We start from the raw sequence: 23,447 nt of genomic DNA on the forward strand, positions 1-23,447 counted from the left end.
GGATCAGTTTCTCCCAAATACCTAATGATTTCGATTCCGGGTTTCTTATATTTTTATCCTTTTTCAGGGGCAACAAACACAGCCACGCTGCAGAGCCGAGAAGCTCTTCTACAGCAGCCTGGCGCATGGAACAGGCAACCAATCATCACTCAGCATCTCTCTATATAAACCCTCAGCCGCCGGCGCAGAGGACACGCTGTTCTGACAGTTCGAGGTTACTTTTGGTTTTTCTGGTGAAACAAAAACATGTCGGAAACTGCTCCAGTTGCTCCTGCAGCCCCCGCACCTGCGGAGAAGACACCTGTGAAGAAAAAGGTGAAGAAAGCAGGCGCAAGTGGTGCGAGGCGTAAGGCGGCGGGGCCTCCGGTATCTGAGCTAATTACTAAGGCTGTGGCTGCTTCCAAGGAGCGCAGCGGTGTTTCTCTGGTCGCTCTCAAGAAGGCTCTTGCAGCTGCGGGCTACGACGTGGAGAAAAACAATAGCCGTATCAAGTTGGGTCTCAAGAGCCTGGTGAGCAAAGGTACTCTGGTGCAGACCAAAGGCACGGGCGCTTCCGGGTCTTTCAAGCTGAATAAGGCGGCTTCAGGGGAAGCGAAACCCAAGGCGAAGAAGGCAGGCGCGGCCAAGCCCAAAAAGCCCACCGGTGCAGCTAAGAAGCCTAAAAGGGCGACTACCTCCGCCGCCCCAAAAAAGAGCGCCAAGAAGACCCCGAAGAAAGCCAAGAAACCGGCAGCAGCTGCTGGGACCAAGAAAGTGGCTAAGAGTGTAAAGAAAGTTAAGGCAGCCAAACCGAAGAAGGCTGCCAAGAGTCCAGCTAAGGCCAAGGCTCCTAAACCCAAGGCAACCAAGCCTAAGACTGCTAAGCCTAAAGTTACCAAGGCTAAGAAGACAGCCCCTAAGAAGAAGTGAACAGTGGCGGCAAGTTCTACTTTAAAATTTCAAAGGCTCTTTTCAGAGCCACCCATGAGCTCAAATCAAAAGAGCTGAACTGATGTTTTTTTTTTTTTTTTTTTTTTTTAAGTTACCGCTTAGATGTGATTGGCTACCCGATTTCAACTACGCTGGGCGCGTGCGCTCACACCAAGCTTTTAGGTACAATAGGCTACTATCTTTACAAGGGGTTGGCTTTGAAAAGATTGTGGTGGTAGTGTGCAGAGGTGGTGGTGTAAAAAATGTTAGGGTGGGAGGCTTGGCCCTGGTGTAGAACCGCTGTTGGCTCAGTGGTCATAAGCAGCTCCGAGCTTGTTGAACTGGTTACCGGAGACCAGCTACGGGTGGCGCCGAATGCGCGTCTAGTCGCACTCTGCGTTACCCGCCAACTCCGGGTCTCGGGTCTGGTACAACAGCGCCGCCGCCGGGTACACTGACGCGCGGGTCTGCGCGTACCGAATAGTTGCCTATGCGGAGAGGGAGGTGGATTGGGCCTACTGGGTATGCGCAGGCCTGTAGATCTTGCCCTTAGCGCGAGTTTGTTCTCTCTTCCCGCGCCCTGACACGCTACCAAATAGGCAATTCTGTGAATAGACCAATGGGAGGAAGGGGTCATTATGTTCTGTGTAGCTCAGTTTGCTTCCCGGTTGGTTTGCAGAGGCTGTTAGCGTGGCCAATCGGAACATACTTTTCAATTTATTAGCTTGGTCTTTGGAGAGAAAATATTGTACCAATCAGAGGTTCGGATATTAGAATTTGTAATTGCTGGGAACAGTCGAAAGGCCTGCACCCTCCCATCAAAGAAATCTTTTTAAGAGGACAGATCGTAGTCATTATGCTTAAATCTGAGTAATTATTGCTATAAAACCTCTGATCCCAAGGGATATTATAAAATGTTAAAGGCCCTTTTGGCAGTTTATTATCTACCCTCTTTCCGAGATTGCTTTCTCACATAATGAGAGGGTCCAGGGAGCCAGGATTAGATGTCCAGCATCTGTTCCGTGAGTAGGTAAGGGACAAGGAGGGAAAAAAAAATCTTTCGAGAATGCTGAATGGAGCCAGGAATTGGGATCACCTGGGAAAGAAAATGAATATTCAGGAAGGTGGGTTGACCTGGACGTCTCGTTATTTTCATTTCATCCTGGAAGCTGAGGTTTTATCTTTTTATTTGGGTGAAAACACACGTTTTCTGAGTTCCTTAACAATATCTGAGTTCCTCTCCCCCCTCTCCCCTCCTCTCTCTTCCTGTCTCTCTCGGTCTCTCCTCTCTCCCCCTCTCCCTTTCCTCTCTCTGTCTTTTCTCCCCCCTCCTTTTCTCTCCTTGGTGATGCTCTGCAGCATTCCTCCCTCGCCACTAAAAACCTTTCTTACAAAAAAACAAACAAACAAACAAAAAACAATATCTGAGTTCTACAGATGTTTATGGGGCTCTGGATGGGGAGGGAATGACATCTTTATTCTCAAAAACCCTAAATGCAATTTTAATATTTCTTTTAATTGTGAGTACAGGCCATTAATGACTGGATTTCACAATACTTGTGACTTTTTCATCAATGGAAATCACACATTTTTGTATCATTTTGCAGTTACTGCAGGTGTCATGTTGAAATAAAGTTTACACTCTGAATATTTCAAACTGAGATTCATTATTACACCTGCTGCTGGACCTTATTTGATGTGTTCATAAAAAGTACACATATTATACATATAATACAATTGATAACTAATGTCACTACTTTTCTTATCCTGTATACTTGACATATTACTTTTTTTTTTTTTTTAGACAGAGCCTCAAACTGTCATCCTGGGTAGAATGCTGTGGCTTTACAGCTCACAGCAACCTCCAACTCCTGGGCTCAAGCGATTCTGCCTCAGCCTCCCAAGTAGCTGGGACTACAGGCACCTGCTCCAACGCCCGGCCATCTTTTGGTTGCAGCCGTCATTGTTGTTTGGCGGCCCGGGCTGGATTCGAACCCGCCAGCTCAGGTGTATGTGGCTGGCGCCTTAGCCGCTTGAGCTGCTCAAAGACATTACTTTTTTAAAGCATCCTTTTTAGAAGGTACCTATAGATTTCCATAGACTCTCCAGAGTTCATGGCACAAAACAAGTCATGAACTCTCTCCTGAGCAGGTCTCCAGCAGGACCAAGTATCATTAAGTCCTTAACGAGTAAAATGTCTTTTCATCTTACTTCTTCTTCATTCACCTTACTGTGTAGTACTATTTTGAATTTGACATTCTATTTAAAATTCTGGGAAAAAATGTAGCCTCTGAGTATCTAGGAATCACACCTACATCCCATAATTTCTTCTTTCTGGAGAAAGCAACAAAACCCTTTGTCTTTATGGGAGTGGCTTGGTTGAGAAGATGTGAATACGTAAAAGAATGTGAAATGCCCACTCATGAAAATCTTTTCGAAAATAACAAATTGAGTCATTGAGTGTGTAGGGATCATGGTGAAACTCGCCCTTTTCCCTAGAAAGTTCGCTAAAACATCAACTCACAGTTAAGGCAGATAAATAAGAGAAAGGTTTATTGCCAAATACCACTCACTTGGAACCACAAGAATGATTACCCAAAGTCTAAAAGATAGTTACTTTTATAGACGCCTTTTTGAAGGAAGGAGAAGGGGGAGTAGAGGTGAAGCGGTTGCTAGGGATGATGGTGAAACATTGACTTGTAAATCAACCTGAGAGACAGGTATTGTGTTTTAAATGATTTGGGTCAGCTCAGTATTCAGGGAGAAAGGAAGTCAGTTGCCCTCTTTGATCTTCTGATCAGGTCAGTCCTGTTTTATGCCATAGAGGGAAAGCCCTTTCCAATGCTTTCTGTTTGTGAATAGCCTTCAATTAAAAATATTCTTTATGTTAAGTAATCACCTTTGGGGGTAAAATTTCCTTAGCTTCTTCAAGTAGGAAAGGTAAGGTATGTAGGTGAGAGCAAAACTTTTCCTTTGACCTCTGAAGGTTTGTTTAAAAATCAACTGACAAAGCCTTCTCTGTCTAGATTCTTCTTTGCCTCTCTGTGCATACATTCCTTCCTTCTGGTTTTGGGGCAGGACCTTCTCTGGAATGGAGGTCTTATGACAGTGAAATAAAGTAAGTCTGATAATTTTATGTCTAGCTTTTACACAAAAAGGCAGGGGGAGAGTAAGATAATATTTTTTGGTTTTATGGTTGGCTTAGATGAAATGGGGTTCTGGTTTCTATGACCTGCTTTGGGGAAGAGGGATTCTATTTTCTATGACCAGTCTCAGGGGAGAATGTGGAGCCAGAGACAGGAGAGGAGGAGGTCTGCTTCTGAAGGTCTTCTCTGAGTCTCAACTATGGGAAGAGATGTGCTAATTCGTTAGCACCCATAATGAGAGTAAGGCTTTTGATGAAAAATGATGAATAAGAGATTCATGTGGGAATGTAGTATTTAACAAGATCTTTCCACATTACTATAACATTTCTCGACTTCCTAAAGGTTTACAAAGCACTTGTGTAACTGCCAGATAGGCCTCACTACAGCACTTTTCCATTTGTTATAATTAAAATGTTTGCTTTAAAGTTAAGAGAAGTGTGGATTAGAAAAGAGAAATGATCAGTGTCCACTCTCTTATCAGGAAATGGTGGGCCTGATCTCAAATAATTCTTCTTAAATCATAGTATTGATACCGGAATTTCGCTCTTCAGTAGGTCCTTGTTCTGGGGGATTCAAAGAATGAACCCATGGACCACAGATCAGTGGTAAGATAGGACTTTTATTAGAAGTTAGAAAGGAATACCGAAGAAGTAAAAAGCACCAGAGCTTCTGGAAGGGGGAAAGAACTGAAGAACTCCCTCAGGAGTCTCCACATGGGCTCATTTATCTAGGGGTATTAGCTCTAGAGAATTACACGTGGTTAGCAGTTGATAGATGGAAAACCATCTCTTCAAAGTTAGTGAGTGCATTAAGGAATGAATGTCCTTCCTCCTCCACTAGGGCGAGGTTATCAGGTCCTTTACAGTCTTAGTCTCTGAGAGGGGATTAGGATGTGTGCTCCTACCCAAGGTGGAACCACCCAAAAACCCTCACAGGCTGCTTTGTTTATGATCTTATTAGAGCCCAGAGGGTGTGTCCCAAAGAAGGCAGTCTGCTTGTGCCTGGTAATGGGGGTCTGACCTCTGAGCTCACCTGGGCCTAGAGAATGGGGGCTCCCTGTCTAGCCCTGAGTGGTGGAATCCTGTATCAGTATCATTCTCTTAGTCTGCTCCCCGTTTATTACAACAATAGAAAAAGGGGTAGAATTCTCTAGTTCCTTTTTAAGCTCCTTGAGAAAGAAGCAGAGTTCATATATTTTAATTTTAGGCCCATTGTGAGCTATTCATTTCACAATCCTTTTGGACAACTGAAGCAATTAATTACAATTCAGTCATTCGCCTTCTAGAGTTTTATTCTCATTTACATAAATTCATATACATATTTCTTTGCTTTCATTGTCAAGGAAAGTCAAACTTGTTTAAATCTTTGTTTTCCAAAATTTTTGTGGCAGTTACATTAAGGGTACAATGAATGTTTTAGGATGAGTAAAGAAGACTTAATCTTCGCCTGGAAGTTGTGAAGGGCATTTTCATATTGCCTTAGCTGCTAGAGAGTACTTTTGCAGAAGACATAGGTCTGAAACAAAATAGATGTATAGGACCAGCCTGAAGTCACTACTTTCCTCCTACTTAGTAATTAATTTTGCCTGGCTCCTTTTAAGTAGAGGAAGTTGATTTTCATGGTACTTAGTGGAGTCCTCTACTATCCATGATGTTGATTTTTAAAGAGTTCTCCGTAAATCTGACATTTTTCCCTTTTTTTTGCATTCTCTCCTCATCTGCTCACATTTGTGGTGATTCGGCTTCCTAACCAGTTCCTTACCTAGTTTTTCCAGTCTTCAATTCCTAAATTCTGGTCATTCTGCAAAAACAAAAACAAAAAATAATTCCTTATGGGTTACTGGTTTCCCATTGCCTTAAGTTCAAGTAAAAATTCTGTAGTTTTTTTTTTTTTTTCCATAATACCTTCTGGTCAGAAACAGGCACTAACAACATAGTCACCTTTCTATTCCTTTCTTTCTGATTTTTCTTTTCCTTTTTACAAGTTTGTTCTGCAAATCCCATTACTCTACCTATGAGAATATTCCCAATGTTTCTAATTTGATCTTGTTATGTTTTAAGAATAAATTTCTCAATTCTTGTTATTATTTTTAAAAATATCTGACAAGATCAGAAATACTAATTTAAATTTAAAAATTATCTTTGGTAATATGCTTTCATACCATTTAACAGTTTGTTACATTTATTATTAATAGAAAGATTTCAATGCATCTATTCTTTTCTCATTAACTAAACTGTTCTTTGTCTTGTTTCCCAGTACTCTAGGGGTGTGTGTGTACATTTTTGTGTGTAAATGACTAAGTTTTTTTTGTTTTATCAAATGAATTACATTATTGCTAGATATTAAATTCAGTGATTTTGTTTTCTGTGTAGGAAACCAAGGATACTAAATTTCTCTGCCCCTTGTATTACCCTTCTATCCATTGCTTTATTTACAGGCTATCTTCCTTACCTTCTGAATTATACCATTCCAAGGTATTGGGGGAACTACAAAACAAACATTAAAAAAAAAAAAGAAAAAAATATATACACATGTATATACACACACACACACACATATACACACACCTTTGCGGTAAAAAATTTATACCTTTGCAGAAAAATTTTCAGATGTAAAATATCAATATGTGCTGTTGGGAGATGGGGCAGGAAAGGTATGGAGAAATAATGAAATAGGATTTCTGAATTGTCTTGATTTTTAGCTGTTATTTCCGTAAAATAAAGCTTACTGGTCATTCAGAGATTATATTCTGCTATTAAAATTATATGTACTTGCAGGCAACCAGATAAATCTGAAATGGATATACAATATAATATACCAACAGGTACATATAAAATGTGATCTGGCAAATGTGTTAGATTTGTGATCTTCCCTGACTAAAATCACAATTTAATGGAACACCTAATAGTAACCATTACTGTTTCAGGGTATGCCTTTTAAAATTAAAAAAAAAAAAAAAAAATTCCATGTTTGTGTCTAATTCTTCAAGACTATGACTTGAATGGTAAGCAGAAAGGGTAATAACTCAATATTAAGGTTATATTTTTATATTCTGTGCAATTGGTTGTAATAATTATAGTATGATACACATGTAGACCTCATTAATTATCTTGGGCCCTGTAAATTTTTAAACCCACTCATTTATCATATACAAAAAAAAATTAAGATTGTGCCAGTATAAACATCTAGGTCTTTTTTTTGACAGCTTTTCTGGGTAATAAAGCCTTCAGGAGAAACTGATGAGGATAATGCTGATGCCATCCCTAATGCCTCATAGGGATAGGTTTGGCTCTGACAGGTATCTCTGAAACTTTCTTAGTTTTATTTTCCTTATCTATTAAGAACTAATACAATAATAAGTGTATGTTAGATAGTAGATAACTATTGACTTTAAAATTCTGGAGGCTTCATAAAATAATACATGACTTCTGGCCCACTGCAACCACTCAGTAAGTGTTGATTTTTTTCCCATTTGGGGAAAACTACATATTAAAATTACATACCTTCTAATCTTTTATTTTGTAACTAGAAATGCAATAAATGCTAACTCCTACTTGTTCAATAATCTTTTATTTTAAATGTCAATTTGACTAGATAATTGCTTGAGGGTTTGTTTTAGACAAAGGATCATGCTAGTTGTTGGATTTAATAATATAACAAGATGCTTTCTGTGCCAAGCCCTTATGTCTTGAAGTTCAACAGCTGTAAGACAGAAACACAGGTTAGAAACGTAACTGTTTTAGAATCTCAAAGAAAGTACAGATAGGGTAAACCATATTCATATATGTTTTTATCCAATGTAATAGGGGATCATTATATACATTACAAATATCTGATAAGTCTCCATTTATTTTAACTGTGAATAGTTAAGCATTGTTTTCCTGATGTACTCACACTCCCCAGTTCACACCAACTAGTCTTTTGTCTGACAGGTTTCCAATAAGAATTTCTTCTATAAAATCTCCAAGACTTCTTACTATGGCTACTTTGGACTTCTTATTTACAGCTTTGTCACTATTGTCACTTGAGTAAACTCTTTCCTTAGTGATATTTCGGGGGAAATGGCACATTTTAATTAAAATTGATAGAAACTTCTCAATTACAATTGAAGATGCTACACCGCTTTTGAAAACTGAGAAATTAGCCGAAATGTTTAAAGAAAAAATCCTTTTAAAGCAGCATATAGTAACTCAACCAGTAAATACCATTCTACATTTCCAAGTAACAGCCTACATAACTTCAGAACAGAATTCTTTCTTTCCCCTTTATTTACCAGTTTAGGAATCAAAAGGGAACTGTTAATTCATGATAAGTGAATGATCTATTTAATAGGGTATGGATATAGGAATAACCGTGGTTTTGTATGGATAAGAAAACAAGGGGAGAATACTTCTTGGAAGAGAACTTCCAAGCTGCCGAAGCATTTTCATGTTTTAATCATAAATGTCAGGTACTTTCACGAGACTTTAGACATTAGGATAGGAAACTTAGGAAAACTGAAAAGCTTCATTGGAGGATGTTAGTTGTAAAGTTGAAAAAGCTCATGATTTCTCCATTTTATTCACACTGTTTGTGATGCATCGCCACCTGCTGTTTGTTGCTTTGGCTCTTGCAGTTTAGACCTGGGTAAGGCTGCAAAAGCTTGTCAACTCCGAGGGTCCTTAGGTGTAGCAAATCACTAGTATCTCACATTTAGGAAGGCTGTACTCCAGCCAGTAGATAATACAGGGCTCCTTGGATTAGTTGGGAAGTTCAAAAAGCAGGCTTGGTAAAACCTAGGGCTTTTAAGGCTTGTTTACGTAGCCCAATTCCCCCTAAAATGAAAGCCACCACCGAGCCTTAGATGCGGTAACCAAAGGCCAAGATGGTGGGCGAAGTTTAAAATGGATGATCGAGCACTAAGACTACAGTAGCTAAGTCCTATTATCAAAAACCTATGGAAATTTGCAAGATGGCGATACCCTGGAGAAACGTGGCTTGCTTTTATTATTTATCGAAAAAGGGTTATGGATTTCTTAGCCTAAGACCGGAGCCTACTAGAGGAAAAGTATTACGGCCTTTTTGAGAGAAACTGGTTGGCTCTGAAAAGAGCCTTTGGATTTGAGGGTGGCACTCGGGTAAAGACTTACGCCCTCTCCCCACGAATGCGGCGTGCAAGCTGGATATCCTTGGGCATTATAGTGACACGCTTAGCATGGATAGCGCACAGGTTTGTGTCCTCAAAAAGTCCCACCAGGTAGGCCTCGCATGCCTCCTGCAACGCCATCACAGCAGAGCTCTGGAAACGGAGATCGGTTTTGAAGTCCTGCGCGATCTCACGCACCAGGCGCTGGAAAGGTAGCTTACGAATAAGCAGCTCCGTTGATTTTTGGTAGCGGCGAATCTCGCGCAAAGCCACGGTGCCTGGCCGGTAGCGGTGAGGCTTCTTCACGCCCCCGGTAGCCGGTGCGCTCTTGCGGGCAGCCTTGGTGGCAAGCTGTTTTCGCGGCGCTTTTCCGCCTGTAGATTTACGAGCAGTTTGTTTGGTACGCGCCATGGCTCACCCGATTAACAAGCGAACTGAGAAAGGTGGCGTGCTCCTCTATTTATACAGGCACAACATCAATCTGATTGGATTGTGAACAATTCCTGCTAGTCACTGTTCGTCGGGTTCCGGAAGTGCTCGGAGCGATTTACGATTGGTTTCTTTTTTTGGTGCAAATTTTTGATTGGTAAATTTCAATTAGTAGACAATCCCCTCTTTTTAAACAATCATTTCCCGAATTATTATTTCTTTGATAATCCATCCGACTTTGGAGCATGACTCATAAACATTTTAATCGTTTAATTTAGTATTTTTGAACTTGTATCCTGTTTGGCTATACAAAAGAGAATGTTTGAATTAGAAAGTGCTTTAAGATTCCTTTCGGAAACATCCGCCATTTTTTTTCTTAACCAGTTTTGATCCAAATGTTATTCCCCTCATTTATCCAGTTATGTAAAAATCCATCGTGTAAACATTTCCTCACGAATCCTAGCTTTATTATACTTACATATCGAATTCACCAAAACATGGTATTCTACGTTACACTGCTTAAACGTAAAGAATCTTATTTTTTATTTTGGGTACGAGCAGCATATTTCTAGTATGTTGGAATCCCTGGCGCTTCAGTATTGTGTTTGACATAAACTGAGAATTTAATACTATTATTGTTATTATAATTATTATTTTGAAGTCAAAATGCCTGCCCGGTATGCCGGCAAAAGCCATCCAAAACAAAAGAAGCAAATAAAAAATTGCAATGTAATACCTTGAATAAGATGGCGACAAAGGAAGTCTTAACAGGCAATTTCTCTATACTACTACGAGTCTCGGGATTCTTGAAATGATACCTGAAATATTCTGGGCAATTTATCAGACATCCAACAGAATTGCTGTTCGAATTAGACTCACCGAAATAACAGGACTTCTTTGATTTTCGGGTCCACACGCAACAGTTCCCAATTATTTTTAAAATTAAAAAAAGACGTTTAATGGTAAGTTTTAGTGAATGCAGTTTTAACACAGCATTGTAAATCAAACTATTGAATTCCCTAAAAAGTGTTTGTTTTTTTAACCAATTTAAAAAAAGCAGGTTTGGCACCTCGTAATTTACATACTTTTGATCCACAGCCTACTTTGGTCCAACTGGAGGTTAGATTTGTAAATTCTTGTCTGTATCTGTATTATGGGGGAAAGGAATTAGGGCACGTGTGTGTGTGTGTGTGTGTGTGTGTGTGTGTGTGGTGCAGTCTGGATTTTCTATCTTATTGGTAAGCAATTCTCTAGGAGGTTAAAACAGATTCACAGTGACACTAGTATGTGATTGAAGCCATGGATATAAATTTGTTTCAGTGCTCGACCATGACCCCCAGAGAGTCTCAGGAGCCTGTGTGTCTGCTGGTGCCTAGGCTGCGGGCCATGCAAGCTGTCCAAGTACACCAGCTAGAACTAAAGTACAGTACACCAAGTACACCTGCTCCAACTAAACATTTTTTGGGTCTTAAGTCTCTGGATGTTCTTTTCACAGCCCTTAACTTTTGAATGTTGAATTTTTTTTTTTTTTTTTTGTAGAGACAGAGTCTCACTTTATGGCCCTCGGTAGAGTGCCGTGGCCTCACACAGCTCACAGCAACCTCCAACTCCTGGGCTTAAGCGATTCTTGCTTCAGCCTCCCAAGTAGCTGGGACTACAGGGGCCCGCCACAACGCCCGGCTATTTTTTGGTTGCAGTTCAGCCGGGGCCGGGTTTGAATCCGCCACCCTCGGTATATGGGGCCGGCGCCTTACCAACTGAGCCACAGTGGGAAGATATTTCAAATACATTTTCTAAACATGTTTTCTCTTTTTATAATTTAACCTGTTGTGGCACTGAGTCGTTTATTTGAATTTTTGAGGGCAACAAAGAATTCGTGAAATAGTTTGTGTATGGTAGGCAGTGTATTAAAGCCCTAAAGGTTTTGGGCGGCGCCTGTGGCTCAGTCGGTAAGGCGCCGGCCCCATATACGGAGGGTAGCGGGTTCAAACCCAGCCCCCGCCAAACTGCAACCAAAAAATAGCCGGGCGTTGTGGCGGGCGCCTGTAGTCCCAGCTGCTCGGGAGGCTGAGGCAAGAGAATCGCTTAAGCCCAGGAGTTGGAGGTTGCTGTGAGCCGTGTGAGGCTTGGGCACTCTACCGAGGGCCATAAAGTGAGACTCTGTCTCTACAAAAAAAAAAAAAAAGCCCTAAAGGTTTCTAGTATTGCTGAATTCTAGATTTTTGTTGTTTTAGCCCCTAAAGCCTTTCAATAGTGACGTTTCAAATGCACCATTGATTTTAAACTTATGTAATATCTATTTAGGTGTGAAATGGACTGTATAGTGGATACTTGTGGAATTTAGTGCTCAAGAGCTTAAATTACTTGTACTTTGGTTTGTTTCAAAAATGGTATTTATACTATAATACAATACTAATTATAGAGGATTACAACTAATGATTATGTTTTACAGATTTAAAGTTCTGTTTTATAGAGGTGACATGTCAAATATGTAGTGCATACTGGACTTGGCCTGGTTGTGTTTAATCTCCTTCCTTAGTGGATCATAGAAACCAAAGTTTCTTTTCCCCCAAACTAGCCATAGAAGCTAAATATATTGCCCTAACTTTGTCTTTCTGTGTAAAAAAAGGCCATAAAAAATATCTGACCTACTATGTTTGAATGTAGGTCATCCCTAAGGCCTCCATTCTACAGAGGGTCTTTCTAGTACCCAGAAGGAAAGAATGCATGTTTAGAGAGGTCAGGGAAAATCTAGATGGGTCTTGCTGGGTTTCCTGCTCACTCTATTAGTATTAGATCTTACCCTTCTTGTCCAATCATATTTCTACAGGGCTGTCCATACATTGTTGAACCTAAGCAAAAAATCGACAATTTCTCCTATATCTTTGGGTCTTCATTCTGAAAAACATAAATTTATGTTTTTTTTCTTATTAATTAATCCACCTTTTGCAAGTTGAATTTTTACTGAAACTTCAGAAGGGCAATGGAAACTTTCTCCTTGGCTGCTACGGTTTACTGATGAATTATGTATTACAAACACATTTATTATACATAATATATATTTGATATTTCTTTTATTTTTGAATACACTTTGGTAACTTTCATAAAGTAATGACACGAAAGACCATTTTCTCCACGTGAAAACAAAATAGGTCTATATTTGCTTTTTAGGCCACTGAAGGCTGCTCAATGGGTTGCAGGCCCATTTTGAACTCATTTCGTTTGGTTTCTCTAGACATTGACCCCAATGATTACAGGTAAATATAAATGCATACTCTCCCCCTCACCCCCATTTTTCTTTCTGAATCAGCTTGTTAGGGAAGAAAACTTTTGCTTCTGAGGCTGCTTTTAAGGTCTTATTTTGGCTTATTGTTTCCTGATCCCAAACTATAAAAAATAAATAAATATGAAGCATAAATATGTTGGGAGACAAATCACCTTTCCTTTTAATAATTAATATCTAGTTTCAAACAGCAAGATTACAACACAGTTAAAGAAGTCATAGACTAGGGCCAGGTCCGGTGGCTCACACCTTAAATCCTAGCACTTGGGAGGCCCAGGTGGGTAGATTGCCTGAGCTTACAGGTTTGAGATCAGCCTGAGCCTGCCCCGCTCTAAAAGTATCCGGGCATAGTGGGGGGGGAGGTGGGGGCGCGTGCCTGTAGTCTCTGGTACTGGGGAGGCTGAGGCAAGAGAATTGCTTGAGCCCAAGAATTTGAGGTTGCTGTGAGCTATGATGCCACAGCACTCTACCACATGTGGCAAAGTGAGACTGTTTCAAACAATAAAAAAGTCATAAAGTAAGTGTTCCTGATACCGGAATTTCACTCTTCAGTAGGTCCTTGGTCTCAGAGATTCAAAGAATGAACCCACGGATCACAGATCAGTCGAAGATAGGACTTTTATTAGAAGTTAGAAAGGAATACAGAAAAGCACCAAAGCTTCTGGAAGGGGGAAAGAACTGAAGAACTCTCTCTGGAGTCTCCATGTGGGCTCTTTTATCTAGGGGTCTTAAATCTAGAGGATTTTACAGTCTTTGAGAAGGGATTAGTGTAGGATAATATTTAGAAATAAACATATCCTACATCAAGCACACAAAGTGAACTCAGTGTGTTTAAAATGGCTTTTTGGGGCGGCGCCTGTGGCTCAGTCGGTAAGGCGCCGGCCCCATATACCGAGGGTGGCCGGTTCAAACCCGGCCCCGGCTGAACTGCAACCAAAAAATAGCTGGACATTGTGGCGGGCGCCTGTAGTCCCAGCTACTTGGGAGGCTGAGGCAAGAGAATCGCTTAAGCGCAGGAGTTGGAGGTTGCTGTGAGCTGTGTGAGGCCACAGCACTCTACCGAGGGCCCTAAAGTGAGACTCTGTCTCTACAATAAAAAAAATAAAATGGCTTGCTTTTTTTCCAGAGGCTTAAGGGACCTGAGCCCCCCCTGGAACACACGCAGAGTTGGTTTGACTGGAGTTAAAAATTCCACAAATCCATTTTCTGAAGCTGTGCGCCCGGTAAAGCCTGAGATCAAAGGGCATGCTGCCCTTCCTCAGAGATAAGGGCCAGAGGGTTGAGGTATGTTAACAACGTATTGTCAGAGGTCTATAGGTGCTCTGCCCTGAGGAAAAGACAGTCGTGTACTGAGTAAACTGAGTGAACGCTTGAAGATACTCTTCTATTAACTCAAGGTGGGACCACCCAAAAAAACATCACAGGCTGCTTTGTTCATGATCTTATCAGAGCCCAGAGGGTGTGTCCCAAACAAGGCAGTCTGCTTGTGGCTGGAAATGGGGGTCTGACCTCTGAGTTCACCTGGGCCTAGAGAATGAGGGGCGCCCTGTCTAGCCCTGAGTGGTGGAATCCTGTATCATTCCCATGAGTTGACCCAAAGGGTTGGCTTTAGAGATGGTGATGGGATGAAGAAAGGATAAGCAAAAAGAGTATATGAGTTCTGTCAAAGCTACTTTTCTTGTAAGGCGGAGACACAGAACAGAATAATAATTTAGTTAACATCAGGTTAGATCAGTCTACCCTTGTGCAAAGATTAAAATGTAGGAAACCTTATTATCCCTCCCATTGAAAGTCTGGCCTGTTTGAGAAATTGACTGTGACTTCCGATTTTTCAGAAGTACACATAACCATCAGTTTGTGTTGTAAATGTGGAACTTTACCATTTTGATTTTCGATCTGATCCAAGAGACTAGTGTTGGAACTTAGTACTCAACAATGACCTCCTATACTTTTTTAACACTAGAAACCATTCCATAGATGTCCTCACTTTCTCACCCAGGGCAACTGTCTAGTTTGTAAGATAACCTGATATGCAATTTTCTCAAGTAATAGATTGCACACCTTTACTATCCCAATTAAGACTCACTTAAAACATATTATAAAATCTGTGAATATACTTCATTCCAATTTTTAAAAGTTCATTTTTGTTTGTTTGCACGAGGGGAGGTAAAATAAGTGAAGGCACTACACTTATTTATTGAGGAAATAGTTAACTCTGAATATTGCTTTTTCTAGTTCAGAGAAAATAGCTTTGGGTTATATTCTTTACCAGTGGATGCCACAAAGTGATGTAGATGTGTTTGGGCATGATTGTCACTTCCTTGGTGTGGATGTTCCCGAGATTGTTGCCCTCAAATAGTCTCATTAGATAGGCATCATACACCTGCAGCCTCATCACGGCTGAGCTCTGGAAGTGCAAGTATGTCCTTAAGTCCTGAGAGGTCTCACGCACCAGGTGGTCGAAAGGCAGCTTGTAGAGATCAGCAGCTTTGTAGTGGCAACAGATGTCATACAGGGCCCTTGTGCCAGGAGTTAACGGTGGGACTTTTTCATGAAGCCAATGGCTAGCACACGCTTGTAAACCACCTTGGTGGCTAGCTGCTTTTGCAAGTGGACTTGCCAGCTGTGAGCTTGGTCCGATTTAATGTGCAGTTTCAGACAAATTTTATAGGAGTAGACCAGTTCTGTTTAATTTGTCTTCAGATTGCTTTTTATAAACATGTGATTGGATTTTCATTAAGTTAAATAATTTATTTTATTACTATTATTTTTTTATTTTATCTTTGAGACAGAGTCTATGTAGAACTCTTGGGCTCGCCTCAGCCTCCCAAGTGGGAAGAAGTACAGGCACCCACCACAATGCCTAGCTATTGTTTTTGTTGTCATTGTTGGTTAGCAGGCTGGGGCCAGGTTTGAACCCACCAGCCCCGGTGCATGTGGCTGGTGCCGTAACCACAGAGCTATGGGCACCGAGCCTAAAGTTAAATAATTTTCCTTTAGAGTTTAGTCCACTTTTAAATTTAGGTCATGAAAGTGAAGGTTTAATGTTGATTTCAGAGTATTGTGTGAATTTCATTTTTCTGAAAAGAGGAATAACCAAAAATTTTTAAAACAATCATCACTGGTGAATGTCATCATTTCCAAAATTTAAGAAACCCACCCTTAAGTCTTATTGGCCAATATGCTGCTTTGTTCTCTCATTTCAATTCATATTTGGCTTTTCTGATAGCTAATGTACATAGATATCCAGCCTACATATAGTTTTCTCTATACACATAACACAAAACAATGTGATATTGTTATAGATCTTGATTCCTATCTTAACAATGTACATAGCATAGCCTACAGCACTGACTTGCCTTGAGACAAAATTTTTTTGCCAGGCACTGTGGCTTACGCCTATAATCCCGGACTCTGAGAAGGGTAGATTGAGCTCACAGGTTCGGACCAGCCTGAACCAGAGGAAGACCTCATCTCTAAAAATAGCCAGGCATTGTGGTGGTCGCCAGTAGTCCTTCCCAGCTATTTGGGAGGTTGAGGCAAAGAGAATCGCTTAAGGCCTAGGAGTTTGAGGTTGCTGTGAGCTATGACAGCACACCACTCTAGTTAAGGGTGAGAAAAGTGAGATTTTTTTTTTTCCCTTTTTCTTTTTGAGACAGACTCAAGCTATTGCCCTGGGTAGAGTACTATGGCATCACAGCCCACAGCAATCTCCACAAGTGACTTTTAACTAAAAAAAAAAAAAAAAAAAAAATAGTTGGGACTGCGTTTACGAATCCTTTCTTTTTAGTGTAAGATCAAATTAGGAAGATGCTCAGTTTTTAGGCTTTATGGTGCATAAAGCTTAAGTCTGAAATATGCTAACCTCTTTGCTGTCAAAACCGAGGCAAGAAGCTTCAATTTTCAAAGTTTAAGAGCTATTGTGGATAATTAATTAGAATCCTTACAAAAAATTTGTATTTCAGCACTTTATAGAGTAAGTATGTGGCTCTGAAAAGAGCCTTTGATTTCTACAACTGGGGATCACTGACGATCGGACTACGAGGCATTTTCACTTGCCCTTCGCCTTGTGGTGGCTTTCTGTTTTCTTTGGCAGCAATACAGCCTGGATATTGGGGAGGACACCGCCCTGAGCAATGGTAACACGACCCAGAAGCTTATTAAGCTCTTCGTCATTGCGGATGGCTAGCTGCAGGTGGCGCGGGATGATGCGAGTCTTCTTGTTGTCACGAGCTGCATTTCCTGCCAGCTCCAGTATTTCGGCGGTCAAATATTCCAGGACAGCTGCCAGGTACACTGGCGCGCCAGCCCCAACGCGTTCGGAATAATTGCCCTTGCGCAACAGGCGGTGCACACGGCCCACTGGAAACTGAAGACCAGCTCTAGAAGACCGAGTTTTGGCCTTAGCCCGAGCTTTGCCTCCTTGCTTGCCGCGTCCAGACATAACGATTTGTTAGCAGAAGAGAAAACAACCACGGAGAAAAGAAAAAAAGAAATGCTCTTAAAGGAGGAATAAGAAGCTAGTTATAGTGCTGGGTGGAATTGCAAAAGGCCACGTTGGATTGGTTAAAATTGTCTTTGTACTAGACAACCAATTACAAAGCAGACATAATGAAATAAAATTTACATATTCACGTCACTAAACGTTTTCAAATCAGATTTGGCTATTTTGACTACCTCATTTGCATAGAAGGCCTATAAAAGAAGAGACTCTAGCCACAGCCAACCATTAAAACGGTTTCCTTTTTAGTTTGTTTAGTTGTGTGAACATGCCTGAGCCCGCCAAGTCCGCTCCTGCTCCTAAGAAGGGCTCCAAAAAGGCGGTTACTAAGGCACAGAAGAAAGACGGGAAGAAGCGCAAACGCAGCCGCAAAGAGAGCTACTCTGTGTACGTCTACAAGGTGCTAAAGCAGGTCCATCCGGACACTGGCATCTCCTCTAAAGCTATGGGTATTATGAATTCGTTCGTCAATGACATTTTTGAGCGCATCGCGGGTGAGGCGTCTCGTCTGGCGCATTATAACAAGCGCTCTACCATCACTTCGAGGGAAATCCAAACTGCTGTGCGTCTATTGCTTCCTGGAGAGCTGGCCAAACACGCTGTGTCAGAGGGCACCAAGGCTGTCACCAAGTACACGAGCTCTAAGTAATTGTGAGTTCAGTTCCTGTCACCCAAAGGCTCTTTTCAGAGCCACTCACAGCCCCAGTTTAAGAGCTTTAATGCTAAATGTCATTGTGGGTGGGAATTTTGTTGTTGGTAATAGCACTTATTTCCTTCAGTTTTGCTCACGACAGCTTTAAAAGCACATAATTGAGTAAACGCTGCAGGAAGAAAGCTACTATTCTGAGATTTTGTTCCCCTTCCCCCTGCCTCATTGCTTTTTATTTTACACCCGACTTGGAAAGCAAAATTGAGACTAACCTGAGTTGGAACAAGACTTAATCTCTAAAGAAGTGGTGGGAGCCCATAGTACCGGCTACTCTGGAGGCCAAGGTAAGAGGATAGATCGCTTGAGCTCAAGAGTGAGGTTGCTGTGAGCCATGACCCCACTTGGACTACTGAGAGTGATCAAGTGAGACCTAATAATAAAAAAAATTAACAAACAAAAACAAAAAAACAAACCAAGCTAGCATCTGAGCCTTGTACTAAAGCAAGTGTGCAGCTAGACGTATCATGGGATATTTTGTCTTGGAATACAAATAAAACTGGTTGGGGAAGTAGATATTGTTTGCACAGTGAAGGAGCTAAGCAAATTTCACCCCAAAATAAGATTCCCTGGTATAAAGATGATTTGAATTAAAGGCTATCATAATCAGGGAACTTTAAAGGAAAAAGTTTCTCTATCTTAAAGGGCTGCTAGACTCCCTATCACATGCTGATAGACCTGTGATAAGGTTATTTATAACAATACCTGTTTCTCTGTGTTTTCCCTCCATCTACCCATCCCGCTTAGCAGCCACTTACTACACCTATACTTTTCAGTTTCTCTCACTCCTCCCTTCTAAAAGGCATCTTTAAAAGCCATTGACTATCACCGGGACTTTGGGAAATCGTTGTAGTTCCCCCTATGCGCCTGGTATTTGGAAATAACTCTCACTAATTTACCATAACTGTGAGTTGATCTTTGCAGTGAACCAACCTAAGGGGAAAGGGCAGGTTTCTCTGAGACCCCAACCACAGCAAAGTCCTTAACACTAGCAAAAGTTTGAATTGTAAAGGGAAACCCATGGATATGGGTAATTTAAACAGTTAAAAGACCTAGTATTTCTACTCGTGCTAAATTTCTATCTCCCATCAACCCTCCGTAGCATGTATGTTGACAGGGTTCTGAATGCAGTATCCCAAAATACGGTATCTTAACAATTGAATGTTTTAAGGTGAAGGAATTTGAAAATAGCAGATTTGTCTCTCTGATCTTCCCCCATCCTTTTCCCCTGAAGCAGATTATAAAACCCTCATGTGAGACCTGCAGAGTCTGAGAGGAATCTGAAGAGATAGGCATTTGCTACTTTTTCCCTTGTATATTACCCTTTACTCATACTTCCTCTTTTCGTCCTGTAATTTTTCCAGTACTCTCCATTCTTCATCAAAGTTGGTTTAATTTAATTTTCTTCAAGTGTTAATTTCCTTAGGAAGGTTCCCATAGCATGTAAAACTTACATGCAATACATGTGTGCATACTTTTCTCTTGTTAAATCTGTTTTTTGTTATAAGCGTTCCAACTTATGAAACTGATTAAAAGGAAAAATTAAGATTCCTCCCTACAGGATATGCTTGGTGCAGGTGTTCAGTGTTCTGTGTTTATCTGTCTTTCTAGGATAAATAGAGAAACAAGCATAACACTAAAAAGATCCCAGACAAAAATAATCACAAAATGTAAATGCTTAAAAAGTGTTTTAGTGTGCTAGGACTGTCAAAGTACACAGACTGGGTGGTTTAAAGAAATTTATTTTCTCACAATTCTGGATGCTGGAAGTCAGGTCAACCCTGTGAATAGTTTCTTTGTTTTTTGTTTTTTTCTTTGTATAGGGACATTAGTCAGATTGGATTGGGAGCCACCTCAATAACCTCATTTTACATTTTTAAGGTACTATCTCCAAATAAAGTCACATTTCTAGGTGACTAGGTGTTGAGCTTCAACATAACAAATTTGGTAGTGGGTACAATTCAGCCCATAATGGGGAAGTATGGTGATGACATTTCTAAATACTACTTCTATTAAATATTCCATGGTGTCTCAAGTTCAGCAGGACCAAGTCTGGCCTCATTGTACTAGTACCCCTTCCTACCTAGCTCCACTTACTCATCTAAGTTTGAAATCTAGTTCTCATCCTATACTACTACTTTTTGTTTTTCTGCATATATTTAGTAATATACAAAGTCCTATTGGTTCTAACTTCTTAATATATTTTAATATTGCCCATATTTCTATTTATTTTAGCTAAAAACTGGAAATACAAATCTTAAAGAGTAAGACCTTGGCTAAAAATAGTTTTATCCATAATGAAATAAGAAAACAAATCAAACAAGAAAAGAACTAGAAGCTCAATGCCAAATGGTTAACAATGCTGACAGATTCTTTGGGGGGAAAGAATCAACTCCTCTGAAAAGAACTTTCTATATTTGGCTCTCTCCAAAGCTTACAATGGAATGATATGGTTAAGAAATTAGAAGTTCATCATCAAGGCCTTTCCTCTATAATTCTCCCTGCCCTACATTAAAAAAATAAAATTACTCAACAAATAACTACTGAACATAAACTATGTGTCAGGTACTATGTTAGGTGTAGTGTACAAAAACTGAACAGTATAATTTTAAGATACAATTCCTTAGTAAAGGAATTTAAAACTAAGGCAAGAGAAAAGTTTCCTAGCATAAAAGGTAAACCCAGACTAAGAATTATTTGTGAATGACCTAATAATTTGTGTGACTCTAAAGATATGGCATGAAAGAAGATTAAATGGGAAAGTTAAGCAAAATAGTGTCATGTGACTGTAAAGGCTAGAAAAACATAAGAGATTTTTTATGCAAGAAAGTGACATAATTCCGTGGTTACCCCTGGAAGGAGTAGCAGGAGGAAGAAAGATTAGGTCAAAACAGTTATTGGTAATATTTGTTATATACTTCATTAGGAATTGGGTTCAAGCATGGTCGTAATATTATCTATCATAACTTGTACATGTTATGTTGTAAATTGTTTTTATATATCTATGATTATGAATTTAAAAGCCAATAAATAGACAAAAATATTGGTCAAAAAGTCACTTCACCTTCCATAAAAATAACTTCCATCAGCGATTAAATGTTGTTTGTATTGGAAATTGGTTCGTAATACGGAAAATCACCCTTTGAACTTCAAAATCTACAGTAAAGTAAAAGATGAGTTGGTCAGACAATCCTGTTATTAATTGAAAAAGGAAAAGCAAGTAGAGTACTTTATAAAAATTGGTACTAATATATAAAATTTGTTTTTTAGGCTCGGCACCTGTGGCTCAAGCGGCTAAGCGCCAGCCACATACACCTGAGCTGGCAGGTACGAATCCAGACCATGCCAGCCAAACAACAATGACAGCTGCAACCAAAAAATAGCCAGGCTTTGTGGCGGGCCTGTAGTCCCAGCTACTTGTGAGGCGGAGGCAGGAGAATCGCTTGAACCCAGGAGTTGGAGGTTGCTGTGAGCTGTGATACCACATTACTCTACCCAGGGCGACAGCTTGAGGCTCTGTCTCAAAAAAAAAATAAAAAAAGATTTGTTTTTTAAAGGCTTCTTCTTGAAATATTTTCCTTTCCACCATGAAAATAAAATACTTGACATGTACAGAGAAGTATTTAATTTTATCAATTGTAAATTCGTTTAGATTTTTAATCGTTTTATTCATCAATGTGCTCAGTCCAAGAACTGGTTTTGTAAGACAAGAGAATTGTTACATAATCAGAACCAATGGGGGAGGGGTAAGGAAATTTTACATGCTTCCCTTTCTAGCATCACCTCCGCATTCCTGTCATTAGCCTAAATGGCCTATGAAACCTGGCACCATGCCACTCGTACAAGCATCAACTATCACTTCCAATACTGATTTGAATTAGTTTTCTGATATCTTATGACAATCCTACTTTGCTTTTCATAGGGGTATGTTTTGACTCTCCAAATAAGACTGTAGACTCCCCAAGAGCAGAGAAAAATATAATGGGGAATTGAGTGATGCAGTTTGCTAAACAGTGTTGTCACAGTCATTCTCAAAAGAAGATGATATGTAAATACAAATCTGAAGAAAGTGAGGAAGCCATGCCTACGAAGGACGCTGGGCACAGTGGCTCATATATATAATCCCAGCTACTCTGGAGGCTGATGTGGGATGATCTCTTGAGCCTAGGAGTTTTTTGAGGTTTCCAGTTAGCTGTGATTCTGCCACTGTACTTCAGTCTGAGCTACAGAGAGACCTTGTCTCACAAACAAGCAAAACCCACCAAAAAACAAACAAACAAAAAAACAACAACACCCAAACAAACAAAAATTAACCAACAAAAAATTTGTAAATCTGGATGCAGAGTGACCCCACAAAGGGAACCATCAATACATAGTCCCTAAGAGAGATGTATACCTTGAGCAATTTTGAGGGACTATGGAGTTGGGGTAGGAAGCACAGAAAGAATAGCTGCATTTGAGACCAAAGGTAGAAAGGGCCAGAGAATGGGGGCCTTGTAAGGACTTTGGGTTTTTCTTTGAGTGAAATGAGACTCATTGAAAGATTTTCAGTATTAACAATGACCTAGTCTGATCTGCCCTTTATTGAAATTTGTCTGTCTCTGTGCAGGGAAAGCAAAAGCAGAAACTGATTTAGAGGGTGTATAATAATTAAAGAAAGAAATGGCAGTGGCTTGACCAGGGTGGTAGCAGTGCTAATGAGAAATGCTTGGATTCTGTTTGTTTTCAAGGTGGAGGTGATAGGACTTATTGATGGATTGCATGTATTGTGTGAAAGAAAAATACAAAAATGACTCCAACTGAAAGAAAGGGTAGAAATGCCATTTACCAATTTTAAAATGATAAGAGGGACTGTTTTTGCAGAGATGATGAAAATAATTTTGTTTGAGCCTGTTTACTTGAAAGCATATATTAGTTGTACGTTTTATTTTTATTTTTATTTATTTTTATTAAACCATAGCTGTGTACATTAGTATGATCGTGGGGCACCATACACTTGGTTCATAGATCGTTTGACACATTTTCATCACATTAGTTAACATAGCTTTTAGTTGTACGTTTTAGTAGGGATGTCAAGTAGGCAGCAGGGTCTCTGAGTGTGGTGTTCAAGGGGAATCTGAAGGATGGTGATTTAATTTCTATATCATCAACATATTTACAGTATCTCCATAATAACAAGGAAGCATCAGTTCAACAGAATCAGAGAGAAATTTTCATTCTCTTAGTTCATCTTCTCAGATTGATCAGGAGCAGTTGAGCTAAGGAAAGAGAAAAGGTGGCATCAGATACAGTGCTCTTGAGCTAAGTGCTACAGGTAGACTCTGGAAGACCTGAGAACTGGAATTGCA

General features: G+C 40.1%; 5 protein-coding genes across 6 annotated transcripts in view; 3 read left to right on the plus strand and 2 right to left on the minus strand.

Annotated features, from left to right (window-relative positions):
• LOC128594725 (uncharacterized) overlaps positions 1–23,447 on the plus strand; it is a 76,117-nt gene that overhangs the window by 31,385 nt on the left and 21,285 nt on the right. The window lies entirely within an intron of this gene.
• Positions 1–23,447, minus strand: part of LOC128593780 (uncharacterized) — a 38,241-nt gene that overhangs the window by 6,874 nt on the left and 7,920 nt on the right. Inside the window, exons 3-8 of the mRNA XM_053602127.1 lie at positions 16,952–17,274; positions 9,185–9,593; positions 3,527–3,581; positions 1,313–1,397; positions 525–757; positions 287–458 (exon numbers count right to left, since the gene is read on the minus strand). Coding sequence (XP_053458102.1) covers positions 287–458; positions 525–757; positions 1,313–1,397; positions 3,527–3,581; positions 9,185–9,593; positions 16,952–17,274 — 1,277 coding nt within the window. The remainder of the gene's footprint in view (positions 1–286; positions 459–524; positions 758–1,312; positions 1,398–3,526; positions 3,582–9,184; positions 9,594–16,951; positions 17,275–23,447) is intronic.
• LOC128593449 (histone H1.3) lies at positions 157–7,751 on the plus strand. Of its 2 annotated transcripts, none has more exons than XM_053601468.1 (2): positions 157–2,033; positions 2,714–7,751. In XM_053601468.1, exon 1 carries the CDS (start codon positions 247–249, stop codon positions 907–909), a length of 663 nt encoding a protein of 220 aa, XP_053457443.1. In that variant the 5' UTR covers positions 157–246; the 3' UTR covers positions 910–2,033; positions 2,714–7,751. The 2 variants fall into 2 exon arrangements, with proteins under 2 accessions (XP_053457443.1, XP_053457444.1); XM_053601469.1 differs by having other exon boundaries at positions 157–1,092.
• LOC128593461 (histone H2A type 1-B) lies at positions 16,898–17,353 on the minus strand. Its single transcript, XM_053601483.1, has one exon. It carries the CDS (start codon positions 17,334–17,336, stop codon positions 16,944–16,946), a length of 393 nt encoding a protein of 130 aa, XP_053457458.1. The 5' UTR covers positions 17,337–17,353; the 3' UTR covers positions 16,898–16,943.
• Positions 17,611–21,706, plus strand: LOC128593463 (histone H2B type 1-C/E/F/G/I). Its single transcript, XM_053601485.1, has 2 exons — positions 17,611–18,044; positions 21,370–21,706. Exon 1 carries the CDS (start codon positions 17,662–17,664, stop codon positions 18,040–18,042), a length of 381 nt encoding a protein of 126 aa, XP_053457460.1. The 5' UTR covers positions 17,611–17,661; the 3' UTR covers positions 18,043–18,044; positions 21,370–21,706.

Source organism: Nycticebus coucang, chromosome 9 (assembly GCF_027406575.1).
Source record: "Nycticebus coucang isolate mNycCou1 chromosome 9, mNycCou1.pri, whole genome shotgun sequence".
Taxonomy (NCBI): domain Eukaryota; kingdom Metazoa; phylum Chordata; class Mammalia; order Primates; family Lorisidae; genus Nycticebus; species Nycticebus coucang.

Excerpts from the sequence above, each read along its gene's own strand:
- LOC128593463 (XM_053601485.1), top strand. The coding sequence starts at position 17,662 with ATGCCTGAGCCCGCCAAGTCCGCTCCTGCTCCTAAGAAGGGCTCCAAA.
- LOC128593449 (XM_053601468.1), top strand. The coding sequence starts at position 247 with ATGTCGGAAACTGCTCCAGTTGCTCCTGCAGCCCCCGCACCTGCGGAG.
- LOC128593461 (XM_053601483.1), bottom strand. The coding sequence starts at position 17,336 with ATGTCTGGACGCGGCAAGCAAGGAGGCAAAGCTCGGGCTAAGGCCAAA.